General features: G+C 43.6%; 1 protein-coding gene, 1 long non-coding RNA gene and 1 pseudogene across 3 annotated transcripts; 2 read left to right on the top strand and 1 right to left on the bottom strand.

Annotated features, from left to right (window-relative positions):
• Positions 1-177: 177 nt before the first annotated feature.
• Positions 178-768, top strand: LOC311045883 (transforming protein RhoA-like; the record flags this gene model as incomplete). The annotated part of the gene is made up of 1 exon (XM_084057948.1): positions 178-768. The coding sequence occupies one exon, from the start codon at positions 178-180 to the stop codon at positions 766-768; it is 591 nt and encodes a 196-aa protein (XP_083914074.1).
• A 4,332-nt stretch (positions 769-5,100) lies between these two features.
• Positions 5,101-5,681, top strand: LOC311045910 (rho-related GTP-binding protein RhoA-B-like; annotated as a pseudogene). The gene has a single exon. The product of its transcript is annotated as a rho-related GTP-binding protein RhoA-B-like (transcript).
• An 11,820-nt stretch (positions 5,682-17,501) lies between these two features.
• Positions 17,502-21,825, bottom strand: LOC311045879. The gene is made up of 6 exons (XR_014600819.1): positions 21,639-21,825; positions 21,016-21,138; positions 19,731-19,859; positions 19,364-19,473; positions 19,172-19,255; positions 17,502-17,519 (listed from the first exon to the last, which is right to left on the bottom strand). It is a non-coding gene; the product is annotated as an uncharacterized lncRNA (long non-coding RNA).
• Between the last annotated feature and the right edge of the window lie 1,302 nt (positions 21,826-23,127).

The raw sequence follows: 23,127 nt of genomic DNA, 5'->3' as shown, positions 1-23,127 counted from the left end.
TATTTACTGCTTGTGTTGACCTGAACACCTGGCTCTGTGGAGACTAGTCACATTCCGAGGACTCGTAGCCCATTTGTAAAGTCTACTCTTCATGCACTCTGGCAGTGGACAGAGTGGGAGACAACGCTCATCCTGCTACAAAAGCATTAGAAAACATTTCACTGGTGATCATACGCTATGGCAGCAATTAGAAAGAAGCTGGTCGCAGTGGGAGATAGAGATAGTGGGAAGACGTGTCTACTCTTTGTGTTCAGTAAGGACATGTTTCCAGAGGTTTATGTACCTACAGTGTTTGAGAACTATACCCTGGACATTGAAGTGGATGAAAAACAGGTCGAGCTAAGCCTTTGGGACACAGCCGGTGGTGAGGACTATGAGAGACTGCGTCCTCTTAAGTACCCAGATACTGATGTTGTTCTTATGTGCTTCTCCATCGATCGTCCGGATAGTCTTGAGGACATCCCAGAAAGGTGGTTCCCAGAGGTCAAACACTTCTGCCCTAACGTTCCCATTATCTTGGTGGGAAATAATAAGGACCTGCGCGATGACGAGCACACCCGCAGGGAGCTGGCCAAAATGAAGCAAGAACCAGTGACACTGGAGGAGGGGTGTGACATGGCAGACAGGATCGGTGCCTTTGGATACATGGAGTGCTCTGCAAAAACAATGGATGGTGTGAGGGAAGTTTTAGAAATGGCTACCAGGCTGGCACTAGGACCTCGACGATGTGGAAAAAAGAAATGCGATTGCAAATGTCTTCTACTGTAAATGGAGGCGTGAGGACTGCTTCCTGCAACCCCAACTCCCCCAACCCACTCACAAAAAAAAAACGTTTTGCTAAAGGTAATGTCTTAACCGCATTAACCCTGGCGTCCCTGTTATGGGCACAGAATTAAATTACAACATTTTTAAAATAGATCTACAAATTGTAACTGTTGTGGATCTTGTGTATTTACGTAGGTTTAGGTTTATTTAATTGTACTAGAGGTTCAGGTTGCTACACGGCCCTCACACCGTTGCACCGGCAATCCGACCCATATGTCAAAGTGTCGGGGGCTTGAGCTGCCAGCAAGCAAATTGGTGCTACTGGGAACCAACGCACGGGCATCGGTCGCGAGGACGTCCCACACTAACATACGTGGACGTAAGAGAATGATGCAGGAGCGCTAAGTACCAACGAACTGGCCAGATGTATGGAGAACTGGGATGACTGGAAGCGACGAGGACGACCTAGAGATAGAGAGACACCTTTGCACCGCCAATCCGACCCATTATGTCTGAGTGCCCATGTATGGAGATCTCTGTATCTGTCTGTCTACCTGTGTCCCTTTTATGACAACATATAGAGATCTGGGTTTGAGGTTTGTTGATGGTTATGTTTGAGTCAGAGTGACGTGGCCGTGGTCCGCCTTCCTGCCGACCGGCCCGCCTTCCTGCCGACCGGCCCGCCCTCCCAATAGTTATTTTAATTTAGGATGTAATATATAGTTTTGTCTCCTTTTGTCTTGGTTTTGTTTATTTCATATTTTCTGGAAATATATATATTGGAAATTATTGCAACCATTGTCTTTTGTTTTTCTTTAAAGATGTTTGATATAACTCTACTGCCTTTTTTTTCTAGGGGCAACAAATATTTTTGTCAAATTGAGAAATCAATAAACATGAAAGATGTCACTTCATCGTACAACTAAGTATATATAAATAGACCTTTATTGATCCCTCTGGGTTGTCAAGAAGAAGCACCACCAATAATGAACAACAGTATACACTAGTTTACACCTATACAAATAGCCTGCACTATGCAGGATAAAAACACAAGGTCACACACTAAATCAGTCTATAACTAGAAAAAGTGCTCCTCGGAGCACAGGTCTCCGCCAGGTCAGGTAGGTTAGTGTGGGCCAGCAATGTTCAGAATTCGGCAATCAGGCTGGAATGTGAAAAATCAGGCGGATTGGACGGATCCGTCTTGATCACTTAAAGGGATATTTCACTTTCAAAAAAACTTTGGGTCATTGTATCTTCTACTCAGGCTTTTGTGAGCCCCCCAGACCGTTTTTAAGTTGCTTGATTCATTATTTAGATATTTAATATTCATTTTATCAGACACGCCCCCTTCCGGGTGCAATACGTTAGTCCGACAGCGCATTCCTCCGACAGCGCAGTGCTCCGACATTAAACAGTAAACCCGAACCAAACCCGCACCCTAACCCTAACCGCACGCGGATGCCACATAGTCGGAGAAAAGGTCTGTCGGATTAACGCATGCCTCCCGTTGCCGCTTCCTGTCTTGTCTTGCCTGTATATAATTGCATTTGTAGTTCACCTGTGTCCTGTTCAGTTTCAGCCATTCATGTGTTGATTGTAGTGTTGTTTCACCTATGTCTTGTTAGTGTTTGTGTATTTAACCCTCCCTGTGTTCAGTGTTTCCTTGTTCGATTATAGTTGTTGTAATGGTGTTCTGTCCACAGTCTGTTAATAAATCCTTGTGTATTAGACCTATTCTTCTCCTGCCTGTTCTGTTCTGCATTTGGGTCCAACACTCCTGCCTTGCACGTGACAGTATAATCAAACCACGATGGACCCAGCAGAACAAAGACTTTTCAGAGAAAAGGTAGAGAAGTTTGACCATGCTGTATCTTGCCTCGCCGCCGCTCCTTCCAGTCAGCGGGCTGGGCTTCATGAGTGTGTTAAGACCCAGCAGTTGTGGTTAAAGGAGAGACCTTGGGTCAGCCATTTTGTCCCTCATCTGAACATTGTCCAGGAGAGACTAAAGACCTATCTCCAGGCCAGCTCTGTCTCCCCTGCTTCCCAGCCTGCTCGTCCTGTCAGAATCGGGATCATGAGCCTGCAGCCTGCCTGTCCCACTCCGGGTCCAGATCTGAATCCTTACGTCGGCACCAGCTTGGCTCTGGGAGGTCCTCGTCGGGCTGGCACCAGGAACGTTGCCTTGGGTCGTGTTGCCACTTCTACTAGTACCCAGACGAGGCCTCGTAAGAGGTCTGGTCGCCGCCGCTCCCGTCGCCACCGACGCACCCCACCACCCAGCGATACTGAGTCGCCCCCACCCAGCGATACTGAGTCGCCCCCGTCCTGCGATACCGAGTCGCCCCCGTCCAGCGATACTGAGTCGTCCCCGTCCAGTGATGACGACATGCCGCCACCGCCCAGCATCCCTCTGCACCGCACCACCCTGGCCAGCACCCCTCTGCCCAGCATGCCGCTGCCCAGCACCCCTCTGCCCAGCACCCCTCTGCCCAGCACACCGCCGCTCGGCACGCCTCTGCCCAGCACCCCTCTGCCCAGCATGCCGCTGCCCAGCACCCCTCTGCCCAGCACCCCTCTGCCCAGCACACCGCCGCTCGGCACGCCTCTGCCCAGCACGCCGCCGCCCGGTACCCCTCTGCCCAGCACTCCGCCGCCCAGCACCAGTCCTTGGGCCACTCTACCTGTCTGTTTGTCCGCCTGTCTTCCAGTTTGTATGTCTGCATGTCTGTCTGCTAATCTGTTTGTGCGTCTGTCTACTCCCCAGTCCTCTAATTTCGATTCTGTCCTGTTTAACCACCTGCTGTGTCAGACCGCCTGTTTGTCCGCTTGTCTGTCTGTCTGTCAGCTAGTATGTTTGTCTTTGGGTTTGTCTCAGTTTGTGCCTGTCTGTTTGTCTGTGTGCTTGTCTGCGTGTCTGTCCTCCTGCCTTTCTGTGTGATTTCTGGTTGTATGTTTGTGCGTTCCTCTGTCTCTGTCTGTCAGTGTTTTCTCGTTTTTCTGCCTGTTTCTGTGTTGCCCTGGACTAAGCCCAGTCCAGTGTGTTTCCGCCTTGCCCAGTCTAGTTCCTTGCCTTGCCAGTCCAGTGTTTTGTGCATTGCCCCAGTTTTCCCTCCGTCCGACCCCTCCACCCACTCTGTTTGGGTTTATGACTTTTGTTATGGGATGTCTGGAATCCATCCCTTGAGGAGGAGGTACTGTCAGGATCTGTCTCATTTGTGTCTTTCTGTTGTATTGTTCCCTGTTCTCCTTGTACTGTTATTTTGTAGTGTTGTCCTAGTGTTTCCTGTTTTGCCTTGTTGCCGCTTCCTGTCTTGTCTTGCCTGTATATAATTGCATTTGTAGTTCACCTGTGTCCTATTCAGTGTTTCCTTGTTCGATTATAGTTGTTGTTATGGTGTTCTGTCCACAGTCTGTTAATAAATCCTTGTGTATTAGACCTATTCTTCTCCTGCCTGTTCTGTTCTGCATTTGGGTCCAACACTCCTGCCTTGCACGTGACATTACTTGTCAGGACAAGTGGGATAAGCCTTACAGTAATGTCGACCCCTGTTGTATCATTACATCATTACATCATTCATTGTAGAGTATGACGTAGAGCAGGGGTGATGCAACTTTGATGATGGAGAGGGCCACTATATTTCCACACTCAATTCAGAGGGCCACATTGCATATAGGCCTACTGTCGGGACATTCTATGTCACACAAAAGTAGCAAAAATAGCAGATCTACAAGCTTGTAGATCTTTTTGAATTGGAATCCTGAAAAGTAAAATTTGTATTTAATTTCAAATGCATTTACTTATGTTAACTTTATGAACTTAAATACTAATACATTGGACATAAAAAACAGAACATTTTAGAATTCTAATACCAGTCAATAAGCTACTACGACTTAAGAACTATACAGTAAAGCAACAAAAATACTATTTATAAATTACACAGGGGCATGCGTTCACACACTATGACCGTGGACTATCAAGGGTAAAAGACCACCAGATTTCTGAACAGTGTCGAATAATTCTGAGATGTGAACATTTAAATTACCTCAAATGCAAAACATTATCCTCTCTCCATAAGCAGTTGTGGGAAGGTTCATGACATGAGATATGAGGGCCTTAGGGCAAGGCAAGGTATTTATGTTAAAGGTATTTACTGCTTGTGTTGACCTGAACACCTGGCTCTGTGGAGACTAGTCACATTCCGAGGACTCGTAGCCCAAATGGTTACATTTGTAAAGCCTACTCTTCATGCACTCTGGCAGTGGACAGAGTGGGAGACAACGCTCATCCTGCTACAAAAGCATTAGAAAACATTTCACTGGTGATCATACGCTATGGCAGCAATTAGAAAGAAGCTGATCGTAGTGGGAGATAGAGATAGTGGGAAGACGTGTCTACTCATTGTGTTCAGTAAGGACCAGTTCCCAGAGAATCATGTACCTACATCGTTTCAGAACTATCTCATGGACATTGAAGTGGATGAAAAACAGGTCGAGCTAAGCCTTTGGGACACATCCGGTATCGCGGACTATGACAGACTGCGTCCTCTTAGTTACCCAGATACTGATGTTGTTCTTATGTGCTTCTCCATCGATCGTCCGGATAGTCTTGAGAACATCCCAGAAAGGTGGTTCCCAGAGGTCAAACACTTCTGCCCTAACGTTCCCATTATCTTGGTGGGAAATAAAAAGGACCTGCGCAATGACGAGCACACCCGCAGGGAGCTGGCCAAAATGAAGCAAGAACCAGTGGCACTGGAGGAGGGACGTGGAACAGGATCGGTGCCTTTGGATACATGGAGTGCTCTGCAAAAACAAAGGATCGTGTGAGGGAAGTTGTGGAGATGGCCACCAGACTGGCACTAAAACCTCAACAACAGGGAAAAAAGAAAAGCAATAAATGTCTTCTACAGTAAAAGGAGGCACAAGGACTGCTTCCTGCAACCCCCACTCCCCCAACCCACTCACAAAAACAACTTTTTACTAAAGGTAATGTCTTAACTGCATTAACCCTGGCGTCCCTGTTATGGGCACAGAATTAAATTACAACATTTTTAAAATAGATCTACAAATTGTGACTGTTGTGGATCTTGTGTATTTACATAGATTTAGGTTTATTTAATTGTACTAGAGGTTCAGGTTGCTACACGGCCCTCACACCGTTCCCCCGGGAGGCATGCGTTAATCCGACAGACCTTTTCTCCGACTATGTGGCATCCGCGTGCGGTTAGGGTTAGGGTGCGGGTTTGGTTCGGGTTTACTGTTTAATGTCGGAGCACTGCGCTGTCGGAGGAATGCGCTGTCGGACTAACGTACTGCACCCCCCCCTTCCTATACAAACCCATTATAACTTCAAACTCCATTTTTAACATATTAGATTCATCAAAAACACCCGTCCTTGGTTCTGGTGACTCACCCTGCCCTCCTAATACGCGAGGGGGCCGTGTTTTTTCGATTACTTTTTTCATATTCGTATTTAATTTTTTTAATTAAAAAAATATATATATTAAAAATAAAGCTTGTCTTAATAAACACAAATTCTCTATCTCTCCTTTTTGCAACTGCTCAAAAATAAACTGTCCCCCCCGCTCACTCACGCTCTCATTCTGTTTTGTAATGTTTTTGGCTCTCAATAGAAATATTGCAGGCTGATACAGGACTGGTAATATTGCGGTACTATGTGGAACTAAATGGCACTTAAGTTTTTTGTTGTGGGAGATAGCGGCAGCCAGAAATGTACTGCATTTTGTTCCCTTTACCGTGAGCACGGAGAATCAACGTTGCCAGGTTGCGCGCGAGAAATTAAAAATCGAAAATATTGTTTTGCAAACATCGGCCTCCTGTTGGCGCTATAACAGGCCCATGTGAAACATTTGGGGCAGAGGTTCTGCTCTGGCATCCAGGGAGTGTGTGTGCACAGTTTCACGTCGATCGGGCCAACGGTGCCGGAGTTTAGCGGTCCACAGACGGACGGACAGGGTGCAAAACAGTCTCTGCCAAGACAACTACACAAATATTAGGGAGTTCTTTCCAAAATGTTATGTTGTTATGTTGTTTATGTCACAATTAAGGTTTCGAGGCCTATCAGGCTCGTTAAGGTTTCGAGGCCTATCAGGCTCGAAGGCCCAACCGCGTGGTCGCTTTTTACGAAACTTGGCAATACGGTAGAGGGCTATGCCAAACGGCGAAGACTCGAAGCTCACAACCATTGGCCAAAGGGTGGCACTGTAGCACTCAATTGAAATATGCCAACTTTGAACAGGTACAACTCATGCCCTGTTTAACCTACAGCCATGAAACTTCGATACACACATGCGTCTCCTGCATGCTTAACAACTTTCACATTTTGAAATCTCCCAGCATTTTAAATTATATCAAAAGCAGTTAAAATCTATCTCCTCCTGGGATCTTTGAGCAATCGGCACGAAACTGTCTACACATGTACTCTCTCGCTCTCTCTCTTCCTGCCTTATCCCTCGAAACCGCTTATTGCTGCTTGCACTATATTTGTAATTGTGCTTTGGCAACACTTGTCAAATGTCATGCAGATAAAGCCTGTTGAATTGAATTGGAGCTTCTTGATCATAATTAATCAATTCTTTAAGATATCTGATAATGAGGAGGAGGTTGAAAATGAAAGAATATGTATGCAAAAGAAATATGTCATGTTATTCATATAATGTAATAAAGTCCGGAACATCCTCGGTAACACAATCATTGTAAAGCGCCTTGGATAAAGGCGCTACTATATAAATGCACCTTTTACCATTTACAATAAGAGACAATGACATTTAAATATCATGTTTTCACCTCGATGAAACGGGAATCCATGATCACACACACCACGTTCACATTATGATTCCATGGTATAGTTTTGATCTGTGTGCTCTACGCTCTCACTGAACTGACAGCACACACAGCTGAACTTCGTTCTCCCATATATATTGTGCTGCGGTATTCTGATCCCAGGTCAGTGTAATCATAGTAGCACTTGCATGCTTTTCTCTACCGATCAGTGCTGAGCACGGGTCTTCTCGGATCCACTCTGGTATTATACATCATTAAGCAGAACCGAGGTCCAAGATAATAGAACATGGAACCCACCGGTCCGAGTCATTATGGTATGATACAGAACCGGACACGTACAGGTCTCGGGTCGGGTATTTTCGGAATCGGGGGACCTATGAAGAGCTCTACTGTAGTAGTTAAACATGAGATCTAATTTGTTGTGGGCATATTTAACAGCCAATTAATCTATAGTCCCAGTTTCTATTTGGGAGATTAGACTGCCTATGAGTAATGTTTGATTTGATGTGTTTATCTGTGTGTAGCATTAATGTTACTTTAATTGAAGGGACTGATGCAATGTGTCTAAATGATAATGCTGCCCTCGAGTGGTGATTTTTGGAAAAGGCTTCCAGCAGTGCACTGTACTGTATATCAGCTTAGAAATAAAAGTGTGTTTGGACCTGAAAATATAAATCTGCTCTTTGTAAACCTGAGAGGTTACATGTCTGTATGCCTGTAAACAAACTCCTAGCCCCAAGGTACAGGTACAGTACAAAATGGAACCGTCGGGTCCATTTGGTTACACTCCCAAATAACACCGCAAATGAACAAGGGAGGTGTCCCTGTGTACATTTTATATCCGTTGCATGTGCTTGCAGACAAAACTAGCCCCTGCCCTGTCAACACAATGTGTTCTATTTATCTCATCTCCCCGAGCAGGTGGTCCTGTTCAATCTCTGGGAAGGAGGTAAAACACACGCCCTGTGTCTGAGGCAGGGGTACTCCTCCTCTCTCCTCTCCTCCTCTCCACTTTCTTCAACCCTGCAAAGCATGTTTTCAACATTTTGAGATGTTTTTATTATATATATTTAAAAAATCTGTTTCAAGTTATGGCCTGATTCGAATCCCTCAAAGTGGCAATTAAAGAATGTTCAAAAAAACATGTTCAATGGCCCCCATCTGATATATAATGTATTTTTTGAATCTCTTGGACCACAATCACTGTAATGTCCTGTGTCAATTTAAAGACAGGGTGCCGTGATTTTCAATGACCCCCCCCCCCCCCAAAAAAAAACATAATCATCAGGTATTATGGTTATACTAGGAGGATTATGTTTTTATGTGGACACGCCTCCAGTTCATTAAAGCCAGGTACACACTGCAGGACATTAGGTCCGATATTGCTGTCGCCGACATTTTTTGGCGCTCGCCGACAAAACCTCCCGACCTGACGCAGATCGGCCTTTGATCGGCGAGATAATGCTCTGTGTGTGTGAAAGGCTCTGCGACCCGATGTGGCCGCGATTCTCCGCTCTGCGACGGCTTTCCGACCGTTTTCAGATATCTAATCTGTTAGATATTCAGATGCGTCCCAGACAGGACAGAAGACAATATCATACAATATGAAAGGATCTGCGACCAACTTGCGAGGAGATGTACACTACAGCCAATGAGAGCACATTACAGCCACCGTGGCTATGGAAGGTCTGTGGACCTGACCACAACAAATACATCCCCTGCATAGTTACCGTCCAGTCCTGTATTAAGTTAAACATTATTATAAAACAGAATGAGAGTGAGCGAGCCTGCTCAAAGGGGGCCGGGGCTGTTTATTTGAGACTATTGCACAGAGAGAGAGAAAGACAGACACAGAGAGCGAACGATCTGTGTGTGTGTGTGTGTGTGTGTGTGTGTGTGTGTGTGTGTGTGTGTGTGTGTGTGTGTGTGTGTGTGTGTGTGTGTCGTTGTCTGTCTGTGAGTGAGTGTTGCCAGATTTTGCGAGAGAAATAAGCAACCAGGTTTGTGAAAACAAGCCCAACAAAAGCGACTATGAGCACTTTAAGCCTATATACAAATACATTGGATACTTGAAAATAGACGATCTACAAGCTCACGTTGTAGATAGGCTATTTTTAAAGAAGAAATGTTGTGGGGGGGGGGGGGGGATATTTACAAAATCCACACAGATCTTGAATGGGGTCTATGTGTTGTGTTTGTGTATGTTTTCAGAAGGGGGAGGTCTGCGCCTCTGTGGACAATTAATTATTATTATTAATTTGGGGGTCTTGCCATGAAAATGTTTGAGAACAACTGGTTCAAACAACATTAGGAAACAAGGCCAAAAAAGCAACTACACTTTCAAGCAACTTTACAGAAAAATAATCCCAAAGTCGCTTATAATAAGCGCACATGGCAATTCTGTCACTGGCCGCTTCTGCGCTCTTGACGTGCGAGCGAGCGAGAGAGAGAGAGAGAGAGAGAGAGAGAGAGGGAGGGAGAGAGAGAGAGAGAGAGAGCGAGAGAAGGGGGAGAGGCATATCACGGGATACGTCGATTAAAATGAATTGGAATAAGCACAAATGTATGTATTGGGTCTGACTCTGGAGATAGCATCCTAGTGAACTATCCTACAGTGTGTCAGCCCTTGCCGGCGATCAATCGTGTTGGGAAGACCACAACGATATTATGACAGCCGATTTCAAGAAATAAACTCCTGCAGTGTGTTATGCTTAACGATCAGATGACTTCCCGACCACTTTAAGGTCCTGCAGTGTGTACCTGCCCTAAGTATACCTGGTTCTCACCATAGCACCTCCTCCACCACCTAGCACCACCCACCTGTCCTAGTCCCTCCTCCTCCTCATGCCCACACCCATAGACATAAAAAGGTAGAGGCCTCCTCTGGCTCTGAAGCGCCTGTATGGCGGGCGCGCTTCCGCTTCCTGGGGGGCAGCTGGAAATTTCCGCGTGTGTCACAGAAGGGGGAGTTCAGTAGGCCAATGAGAGGCAGGTGGGGGCGGGACAACTAGATTCTGACAAGTCCTAGAAAAGGCACGCTGTGATTGGCCAGTGCCCGTTCCCCCCATTTCCGGGGGGAACGGGCACTGGCCAATCACAGCTCGTATGGCGGCCACCATACGAAACAGGTCACTCCAACGAACTGCAGAGGCCAATGAGGTATCTAGGTTTCTATATCTATGCCCACACCTGTTGTGTAATGATAATGAGGGGGAGGGTATATTTTTACTATGTCACTAAAGTGCTGTTTTTCTATTGGCACGTTTGACCCTCAAGGTTTCAGCCTCCAGGTAGAAACTCAAAATAGTCAGAGAAGACATATAACACCATAAAACACCACCAGGGGGCTTAATGAAGTTATATCAACCTCATAGACACATGAAAAACAGAAAAAGTGCAAAACCATGGCACCACCTCTTTAACTTTGAGAGTGTAGACGGGTCCATGTGGTTCCTTGTGTACTCTCGGAGTTACAGACCCGTTAGGGTCCATTTGGATCCTTGGTGGTCCCCGGACCCAAAAGTGAGACCAGTGTATAAGTTGATGTGTATAATTAATAATTCAATTCAATTCAACTTTATTAAAGCACCAAATCACAAGTTATCTCAAGACTCTTTACATACACGTTACTCCCTGAGTAAGCAATTGTATGCTCAATTGAACTGTTTATTTGTTTGTTTGTATTGTTTATTTTTTTCAGAATATGAAGTTGCATGTTGAGGGGTCCCTATAGAACGGCACAAGTTTTTTCACCACTTGTGCCGATAGGGGGCGCCACAAACGTGAACAGTTGCACCATCTGTCGTACAACCTTTAGTTTTCCCTGTAGCTTCCTCGTGTCCTGACGGCTGCACCCCACGACTGACACAGGCCTGGATAGGCAACCCAGCCTGGCGGAGATTTTCTAGTCATTGTAGAGTATGTTTTCATTGGATTTTCGATGTGTCCCCTCCCCCAGCCAAGCTAACATTGGTCATGCTTCACGTGACACGTGACAATATGTTGAAAAGATGTGCTTTGATTGGCTAGCGAGACGCATGACGAAATACATACCTATAAATAGGTGAATCACTTCGGAGCGCTGCGGTGCGCGTTCCGAATTGACATCAGTGCCATCAGCCAAGCTAACATTTAGTGGTTACATGTCGCCTTTCCGACGTGTCGCCTTTCTGACGTTAACGAACCCTATACCTAACCCTAACCCTAACCGCACGCGGAAGCCACTAGTCAGAGTGGCGAGATGTCGGAATGGAAGGCGGTTACCCATTTAGTCAGAGATATTAGCAGAAAAAGTTCCAATCTTGGAATAAATTCCTTACCAAAAATCCTGCTGCTGGCGGGCTTCCTGGTGCTCAGGAACAGTCAGGAACAGCACTTTTCAGTACAAACTGAGATTACAGCTGAGATCACACAATGCAACTAACTCTCATTACGCAAACTGAAGAAGCAGGAAATTATCGTCTGAAACCTCATGAAGAAGCAATGGCGCAATGCCGACAGCAGAAGGCCAAAGCTAAGAAACAGAGACAAAGACATCTTGAATCCCCAAATGACAAAAAACAAAGACGAGCCACAAATGCTGACAACATGACACAGCAAAGATTGCTACATTCTCTGGAAGAAAGAGTACAAGAGTATGTAAAGAACATAGAAAGGAAAAGAAGGTACAGAATTCAATAAATGAAAGACAACATCAACGAGCAGATTACACCAGTAAGAAGAGATGCTACAGATCACTTAAAGAAGTACATGACGCTCAAGTTGATGAAGCTGGTGCCGCATTCTTAAAGAAGATGTCAGAAAGTGGACCCAATTATGTCTGTTTCTCCTGTGAACGAATGCTCTACAGAGAAACAGTGGTAAAGTTAAAACCTGCAAAGTACACAGCAACAATAGATACTGTAAGTCTCCTGGACAAAGACCCAAATGCAATCAAGCAAAACAACACTTGGATCTGTCACACATGTCACCGCTACATTAAAATGGAGAAACTCCCTGCACAGGCTTGGGCTAACAACTTATTACTGGATGCCATACCCCGAGAACTGCAGGATTTGCACCCGTTAGAGGAAAGGTTGGTAAGTCAACGTATTGCCTTCATGAAACTCGTTGGCTTGCCAAGAGGCAGACAAAAGGAAATCCACGGTAATGCCGTCAATGTGCCATCTGACGTACACACTATCATCAAATTACTGCCAAGACTTCCTGAGACTGCTGAAGTTGTTCCCCTGAAACTAAAACGAAAACTTGCCTACAAAGGACACTACATACATGAGTATGTGCGTCCAAAAAAGGTGCTTGACGCCCTACGCTGGCTAAAGCAACACAATCCTCTATACAATGATATTGACATCTGTAATGACTGGACGGACCGCTGGATCCAAGAAAACAGTGAATTGTGGGAAGCCATGACGACACCACCACAACAACCTTACCTAAACAAGAATAAAATCACCTCTGAAACTAGATCTATACCCAATTTAGAACATTTGTACAAGAAATTAACATATTATGGTAAGTGCAAGGACCTGACCATCTATGATGTTCCTGGAGATGGAAACTTGCCCTATTGGGCTACAACGCGAATTCTATGGCAGAAATGAAAGAGAAAAATCTATCTTCTTTCAAAGATATTTTTCTAAATTTAACATCTACAAAACATATCTTGGAGAGTATCTTTTCCCCGCCGTCCGTCTCTATGTGTCCGTCTGAGAACATCCAACATTGGTCAAGCTGCATGTGACATCACAATATGTTATATAAATAGGTAAGAGAGGATCAATCAGGAACAGTACTTTCCAGTACAAATTAGAAATTTCTAAAATCAGCCTCAGATCATAGTAACAATGGCTATTCAATGGTTGATTTGATTGTGGTTGCTTACCACTTCCATATCTCACTAGTTATTGCTATAATAATAATATAATTACTATGACACAGTAACATGTTCTATTTTTAGTAAGAATTAGAACATTCCCAACACAATTCTGCTCTGCTGGCGGCGACTTGTGCTCCGAGGAGCACATTTTCTAGTTTATTCTGTAACTGTCATGGCTGCCAGTTCCCACCTGATGTCGTGCGGGAGTTCAGACTGCTCCAGATTGTACTGAATAACTGCTAGCTTGCATAACGTCTTCAGACTAGGATTCAAGTCTAAGATGAACAGATAACTGGGTTTGTGTCTGTATCCTCTAAAGAGGATGATACGATCTCCACCATGCAACAGGACATAAAAGTCATCTGAAACGGGTGTTTCCCCTTGGGCTCGCTCAACCTTCTTCCAGGAGAAGGTTTCTGGATTGAATTTCCACAGATCATTGAAAATCTTCTCCAAATGACTGTTGTATCCATCAAATATGTACAGCTCTCCATTGTGAGCAAAGGCTGCAGGGCTCCAGCGTCCTTCTGGGAGAAGCTGTGTAGAAGGCGTGCTCAGCCAGCAGTTGGTCTCTGTGTCAAACACTCTAATGTTGTAGTTTTCGTTCTGGTTCCCTGTTCCCCCAAATACAAACATCTTTGTCCCGATGATGGTGGCAGAGTGCAGTGATGAAGCAGGTGGTGGAGTGCCTGTGTTAATTAAAGATCAGACCATTGTGGTGGTGTCCAACTTGTAGATGTCATTAGTGTATCCAGTCAACCGGTTCCATCCCCCATAGATATACATGACCTTCCCCAAGACACAGGCTGAGTGGCCCCTCCTCCCCTCTGGAACTGTCCCAGAAACCCCGGGCTTGACCCAACTGTGGGTGTCGATATCAAATGCATAAAGCATGTTGGAGACGTGGCCCCGGATTTTAATAAAGTCGCTACCTTCCTCTATCTGAAAATTCACTACACCCCCCAGATGTAGATTATATCTTCTATGAGCACAGCTGTGTGGAACATACAGTTGGAGGGAACCTCAGGGGGAAGTTCTCCTCTTACAGTTGTCACAGGAGGCAACTGAATCCATCTCAAAGACACTGTATTGAAGACATGCACTGCAATCTTGTCCCTGTCGTTCAAGTTACAGTATACCTCCAAATTAGTACAGATTGTGTTCCACTACTACAGCAGAATCGAAGGATCTCTTTGTTTCCAATGCCACATGTTGGACAACAACAAAGCGGATGAAAGTAAAGTCTTCAAGTCTCTGTAAAACAATGCAGTGATGTTCCACACACTGACACTTATATTGGTACAGCCATACAAATCCAAACTCCATATTTGGGCAAAACTAATATTATATTGATGACATCAGTGTGGAACTCCTTTTTGGGCAGACATACTGTGATCTGATCTCACATCCGGGATGGAAGGCGGTAAGGCTGTCAGGATACTCGATACGTATCGAAAATGTACCAAAATTGATCAAAAGCTTCATCGCGATTCTCGGGTTATTATTATCTTTTTCACTCCCGCGCATGCGCACGACCGATTGCATGTCCGGGTGAAGCCAAAATCCTTTTTATTTATTTTTCCGTGCATCACTTATGCGTGCTTCAGACGGGGGACGGAAAAAAAAGGGACGACAGACCCATGTGACGTCATCCCAAAAAACGTCACATCCATACAACCATTTGTAGAAAATCACATCTACCTTATGCAACGGGCGATAGCAACAAAATGGCCGATCGCGGTAAAAATGTTTTTGCTCTGGTGGATAGAGGAGACCCTCCCCCATCAACCCGGACACTCTATATTTACTTCCGTGTCTATATCCGTGTACATATTTCGCAACTTCCCGCATTTTCACCGCATAAAATTGCAAATAAAAAACACATATTTCATCGCGAAATCAAGGATTTTAGCCCGAATAATCAAGAGTTTTTCTGGAGGGTTTAAAAAACATATAGTCAATGCCTCAAAGGAGGCTGGATTGTCATCACATGGATGCTTTGCACACACAGTGAATCTGGCAACACAGAAAGGGTTGTGAGTGAACCAGATGTCCTGTAATCTCGACAAAGCCAGGAGGATAGTAGATTTTTTCCACCGCAGTGTAACTGCAGAAGCTGTCTTCGAGAGCAAACAAACGATGCTTAAAGGGATAGTTCACCCCCAAAATGACTTTTTTTTCTATCGATTACACACTCTATGGAGACTTCCTAACCTACACAGAGACACATTCGTAACCTAATAATTTGATAACCGGCAGCAGTTCCGGTAGGAGACACAAAGAGTCTCCTTTGTGTCTCCTACCGGAACCGCTTTCTCCATAGGGTGACTAAACAATAGGAAAAAGGTCTTTTTTTGGGTGAACTATCCCTTTAACAGGACATTCATCCTGACCTGTGGATCCAGATTTAACCTGCTCGTCTGGAGCAGCGGTTCAGGGGGAGCTGGGGATTTCATTTGATCACTTATGTGTTTATTTGAGAGGGACAGTAGCCTATATGTACCGTAGCCTACTGTATTAATGATCAGGGAATTCAAATACAGTACAAGTACATGGCTGTACAGTACAGTTAAAAATGCAGTGTAAATATATAGGAGTTAGTGAACATGTTCTTTTTCATCCTTAGTCCCTGACAACCTGGATTGGAACCTTCCATTTCTCAAGCGGCTGCTCTATCTGAGCCACTGCCCCAGGTCTCTTCATGCCAGTAGTTTATAATGAATGTGCAATGTCTAACCTGCTTGACAATGCTGCCCTCTAGTGGGGTTAAATATTTTCATTCAATGATGGTTTTATTAAAAGCCTTCCAGCAGTGCACTGGTATTGTGTGTGTGTGTGTGTGTGTGTGTGTGTGTGTGTGTGTGTGTGTGTGTGTGTGTGTGTGTGCGTGTGCGTGTGTGTGTGTGTGTGTGTGTGTGTTTCCTGTCACTGTGGGCCTCAGAGCACAGTGTACACATGGAAGGCCCCGACTCTCCTGTTCATCCTCTCTGTGCCATCGATATATAAACATAGATACCTCATTCGCTGCTGCTGTGCTGCCATATGTATGCTGGAGCATGTATGTACAACTGACTGTCAACAATCTACCAGCAACAACATGGCAGTGCAAAGTAAATCAGGGATTCACAAATATTTTCATGAGAAGGACCCCCAAGTAGCCATAGGCCCTGGCTCTGACCACCCATTGTTACATAAAAAATATACATAAAAATAGCTCTCAAACCTTTGACACTGAGAACCACCACAGCAAATATCTGGCTCCCCAAGTGTCATCATTATGACTGAGTGATGATTACTTAAAGTCGGCCATACTAGCCCAAGACAAGGATAGACGTTTTGTATTTTAAAACAAAATGACAGACACCAGAGGCTTAGTCATATTATTCACCTTATTCCTATAGCCTTCTCTACACACAGAAAAATAACGGTTCGATCTGGAACCAAAAATGGTTCTTCAGAGTGATTCCATAGAAGAACCATATTTGGTTCCAGAAAGAACCTTTTACACTAAGGTTCTTTAAAGAACCATTTATTCGAATGGTTCAATAAGGAACCATTAAAGGTGCATTAAAGAACCATCAAAAAATGGTTCTTTGAGGAACCGTTTCTGGTTCCTCAAAGAACCATGTAAAAAAAATGGTTCTCTGAAGAACCTTTTCTAAAGTGGTTCTTTGAGGATCCAATTGGTTCAATAAAGAACCGTTTTATAATGGTTCTTCAGAAAAAAAAGGTTCTTTGGATAATAAATGTTTCATTACACATTAAAATATATTAGATTTACTGGAAAAGATGGACACAAGATTTTATCATTTGAATTTATTAATAAATAAGCCCACATATCTCCATATTTGAACATTAAACATGAACTTAACACATTTAGATTTAAATCTTTAGAAACTTGTGGGGGGCTAGTGGGGGCATTCTTTGTCTGTAAGGCTCATGGTCTTCAGGGTTCTTGTCCCCCAAATGGCAACAGCAAGCTCATTCATGAACAGGGAGTCCTTGGTGTTTGCTGCCACCATCTTCTGAAGGTCTCCTTTTGGAGCCACACACCAGAGCCAATGTGGACCTGAAACAGAAGAAAACAAGACATGTTTTAGAAATGAAAACACATTTTAACATGACATTTCCCAGACTTTCATTTTGGACAAAAGCAGGCACACTTCAAACAGTCTACTGTAAAGAAATGACATTTTCATGTCAAGGACCCCCAAATGTGGACCCTATTTGGAAAAGAGTTGGTGCCATGGACCTCCAATAGAGAAGATGTTAATTGTTGGATTAAATTTAGTACAGAATTCTACAACTGTCTATACTGTAGGTGGGGAGAGTTAAAGTAATTATTATACAGTACAATGTCATTGGATTACATACTAGCTGGTAAAACAGTAGTGAAATAACCCTTTGTGCCTGGCATCCCTATTTTGTGCATGCCATACATCCACACGGCGTAGTGTCATCATCAGTGGGCCGTACCTACGGAGGCGGAGGCGCGCTCGGGGGAAAACACAAATTTCCCCCAGCTGGTATAGACAGAGGGATGTGGGGTTTTCAAACTCACATGCTGTAAAAGTATACCAATTTAAAAAGCAGGCGTCATGGCTTGCCAGATCACAGGCACAGAACCTTGTTGCCACTGGACAAGGAACGTTACATTAGCAAATTAAACAAGAGTCCGATTGGAATGTTGTCCTGACTGGACAGAGGATCCAACACAACACAATGGCCCGAGGTTATCTGATTTAATCGCCTGGTAAGAGACACTATTACATTTTCTATAGATATGATCAATTAAACTTATCATAATATCAAAAAGCAAAAGTCATTCATTCATCAATGATGTTTATAGACCACGTTTTAGTGAATTCCTAGTACAGGAGACATCGACGCCATTACAGTTTGGAAACGCAACATGCAGCGATTTACACACAAAACAAGCCAAACCCTAACCTATCCTCGTTTAAAAACCTACAGAAAACACAATTGTTAATCTGGCAATGAACACGGAGCTAAAGCAGTGTGTAAATCCTGCATGCAAATGATGCATGTCGCCAAATGATAATGGTGTCGGTACGTGCCGTTCACAAAACAGTCTCTAAATTGTACTTCAAATTCACTATAAACATTATTGATGACTTAATGGCTGTTGGGTTTCGATATAATGGTAAGTTTAATTGATCATATCTTGTAATAGTGTCTCTACCAGGCGATTAAACACTGTGCATATGTAAACATGTTTGGCAACACGGAGGGAGACGGGTGGTAACCAGAAAACTCGCCCCAAAACACGCTCGCCCCCATTTCCACCGACCAGCGGTTCTTGTATTCTTGCATCTGTATTACGGTTTGAAATAAGTTCAGGGTTAGACATAGTTTTACTGAGGTTATGTTTAGGAATACCAGGTGAATACCGGCGGGTTTGCCCCGGGGCGACTGTGTTTTGGGGCGAATGTTTTAGTATTCAGACGGAGATGTAAAGAGGGAAACATCTCCGTTCCCGTCTATCTCCGTGTGTATCTATAGGCAAAACTGTTCAAAAATAGTTCAGAAATAGCAAAACCTAGCTGATCTACAAGCTCACGATGCATCATGACCCGTTGCCTATTTTTGAAATAGTGTTTTTGTGCTTAACTGTTTCTTACTTAGCTGGGGACACTGTGGAACCCCCTGGGGACCCCACTTTTATGAACCACTGTCCTACACAGTATGTTTCTTCAATACCTTGTCACCGTTGGTGTCAAACATCCCAGGTGTCGATGCCAAATCGTCTGACTCGGGGGGAAGAGGAAATGGAGGAAGTTGCAACTGAAAATGTAGAGAATCACATTTAAGCTCCTTTTGGCAGTATCACAGTACTTATATTGTACACATTGTCACCATTTTCCGTAGAACAGTATGACTGTCTAAACACACCTATGCTGTCACTGGTTTGCTTATCTGCAGCAGGGATGTCAGGCTTTGCTGCAGAGCTATATTGGGGCCCTTCCTCCAGTTTCTGTTTTGCAATCTCTAATTTGTTGCATCTTAAAGCATGAACAGGGTACGGAGAAAAAAAAGAAAAAACAAATGAATTGATGTATGCGTTAGTAGGATAACAGTTTAATAATGAACCTAGCATCTGTCCACTCCATATAACATGCTTTCTATATAATGTTTTTTTTAACATTTGTGGTCAAGATCTAAGTAAAAAAGAACATGAGAACAATTAACCAACATATAGATATATACTTGAGAAGAGCAAACTCATGCAACTGTTTCGTTAAAATTAGTCATTGCTTACTTAGTTTTAAGGTGCTGTAGGTCCAGCTCCAACTCTTTGGCCTTCTTCTGGGTACGACTGTACTTGACATTTCGTCGTGGATAGCTTGGGGTACAACAGCATCTCCACCATATTCAGACGAGTCAGAGTCTAAAGGTAGTGCAAGTGATATATTTTGGATAAAACAAGATATTTTTTGTTATAAAGTTAAAGTGGAATAAAATGTAATTTTATGCAATCTGTATCGTAGAGTATATTAATACAATAACTTATACAATCTGTATTTTAGAGTATGTTAATACAAATAATACTATATAACTTATACAATTGGGGTGGTTGCATTTCGTCTCGCCTTCTCTTCTATTGAGACATTTAGTGTCAAAGGTCATGTCTCACCTAGACACAGGATCTGACATGAATTTTGATCTGATGGTCAAGGTTCAATGTATCACCTGAGCAAGCAGGCAGGCTCTATAGAGCGTGCCAAAAATCCTGAAGGGGGCGTCAACAAGTGTCATTTGGTAGCGGCGGACATCTTTGAGGGGTATAAAACAGGTTGACTTAACATTGCCCCCCTCAAGTATGTCTGCAGCTACTATGCCACGCGCCCCATGGTGACGAGTCGTTGGCACGCTCTATTAGCTCAATGGTAAAAGCACTTGCTCAGGAAACCAGGTTCAAATCCGGGGGAGAAGAGGAAAGTTACATAGTGCAGCTTTAACCCATTAAGACCTGAGGCCGATTCTAAAAATGTTCTCTAAATCCTAAAAGTTTTTTGAAAATAAAAGGAAAAACATTTGAGGTACAAATGTTCGCTTTAAAAAATATATATTCAAAGATTTTCAAAAATAGCAATCTACAAGCTCATAGCGTGACACCGAGTGCCGCGCTATGAGCTTGTAGATCTGCTGTTTTTGAATGGCCAAAGAAATGGCCAAGTTTTTGAATGGCCAAAGAAATAAAAAAAAATGACACAGATGCGTTCCCGGTCTTAATAAGCAGGGGTCTCTCAATCTCTTTAATAAGTAGACAATTCAGTTTCAGATGGGTTGCCAATTTCAGGAGAGAGTACCTATTCATTAGCTTCAATGTTAAGTGTTCCTGTTCCAATGTTGCATGCCCACTTCTTTGTGTCATCACTTCCAATTGCACTTATTTATCCTGTATCCAGAGTTCTGATTAAATTTGGTATTCCTGGAAATGCATTTTCGGCTTACTAAAGAGGTGAAGAGTCTGGGAGACCCCTGTTACTGAACAGTTTGAAGCAATGATTACTTTAATATTACACAAAACAATATCACTTTACCTTCAAACTGTTTTCTTTTCTTTGTGGGAGGGGAGGGGGGGGGCATAACACATAATTGTTCTCTCTTCTTGGGTTCCTTTTTCTGTTTTAGTAGGGCTGCCTGCAAACCATTCGTTTTGGCCACTGCAGCCAAAGAAATGTGTAATAATAACACACACACACACACACACACACACACACACACACACACACACACACACACACACACACACACACACACACACACACACAGACAGACAGACAAGCGAATCATTAATGTTCAGAGTTCACAGGATATTAAAACACTCTGTAGCTTCATCACTGAAAGCCACACACACACACACACACACACACACACACACACACACACACACACAGGCCAGATTTTGAATTTAGTTTTGAGCAGCACACAGGCAAGCAGTACAGATAGTGGCCTATATTAAAAATTATATTGTATATTCCCACTGTAATTTCTTGTAATTATTGTCATAATCCCTTTATCAAGACACATTATATAACTAAACAATGTTGGGTCATGACTTGTGATTGACTTAGAACACAGCAGCCTACGCACTTATAAATACAGTCAGTAATAGCAGGCTAAAAAGCCTACATAAACAGTATTTCTGTGTGTCAACACTCACCTAAAATGTCCGCCGCTTCTTCTTCTTTCTTTTATCTTCTCTGAAGCCGGTTTATAATTATTTTTTATGAATCTAAAGCAATGCAATTGATTTAACTTTCTATGAAGTGAGAGCAGGCAGCTTGACTCGAGACAGCATTCATTCTCCCCGCGCGTCGCGAGCGGTCGGGAGCATAGAGTTCAAGGGTCGCGAGCCAGCTGAGACATTGTTGCCAGATTTTGTGAGAGAAATAAGCAGCCAGGTCTGTGAAAACAATTAAGCCCAAAAGAAGCGACACCTACATAGGTTTATAGAGCTTTATCTACAAGCTCACAGTGCGTCGCATTTGCAACGCATTGTGAGCTTGTAGATCTGCTATTTTCAAAAAGAATAAGTGAAATATTTCACTAATATTTACGAGCAACTTTACAGAAAAACAAGCCCAAAGTCGCTTATAATAAGCAGATATGGCAACACTACTCAGGGCCCATAAAGGGCCCACTTCTCTGTAAAAACAGATCACAAAGCTCACAACGCGTCGAATGCAACAAGATGTAATGTAAAATATACTGTATATACTGGGGGGGGGGGCAATTAGACCATTAGACTGTGAAAATCTTCACAGTCTAATGGCAGGTAAGATGTCTCCCCGGGATCCAAACTAGTTAAAATAGCAGATCTGCAAGCTCACAACTCTTGTAGATCTGCTGTTTTTTTTTATTAATTGATGGAATATTTTTTTTTAAATATTATATATAATATTATATTATATTATATTATATATTTTAGATTTTTATATAATCATATTTGAGCTGGGGACCCCCCACCCTGATAAGCACTTGGAATGTAGGAGTTGATGCATTTACGTTTAGTTTGACTCTATTGTGAAAATAGCAGATCTTCAAGCTCACAACGCCTCGCAAGGAAGGTGTTGTGAGCTTGTAGATCTGCTATTTTCAATGTTTTTATAGTATAGTTTGTTGATTACTTTTGATGCAGTAATGGTGGTTTTTTTTTTGGTACTAAACAGGTCTTAAAGGTCCTTAAATTGTCACTTCACTGTCATCTGGGGACCACCCCCAAATCACGTGGGGACCCCCCTGGGAGTCCCGATCCACATGTTGAGAACCACTGATCTAACCAAACTTTACCAGCTGCTAAGCTGGTCTTTGCTGGTCTGTCCACCCATTTGACCAGCAAAGACCAGCTACCAGCTTGGCTTTGCTGGTCAGTCCAGCCAGCCAGCTGGCTGACCAGCAAAGACCAGCAGAATCCAGCTTAGTGACCAGCTAACCAACTACACTGGCAAACCAGCCTGACCAGCCTGACCAGCTTGTCCAGCCTGGTATGCCATCTAAACCAGCTTAAGACCAGCCAAGACCAGCTCATACCAGCTAAAACCAGCAACCTTCATAAGCTGGTTTGTGCTGTTTTTTTCAGCAGGGTGTTTAAGGCTGAATTTGACATCAGAGATAAGGCTTTTTTTCCCCCATATTATATAATATGATTA

The sequence above is a fragment of the Gymnoscopelus microlampas genome (genome assembly GCF_963454915.1).
Source record: "Gymnoscopelus microlampas genome assembly, chromosome: 5".
Taxonomy (NCBI): Eukaryota; Metazoa; Chordata; class Actinopteri; order Myctophiformes; family Myctophidae; genus Gymnoscopelus; species Gymnoscopelus microlampas.
This window is presented reverse-complemented; position numbering and strand designations above follow the sequence as displayed.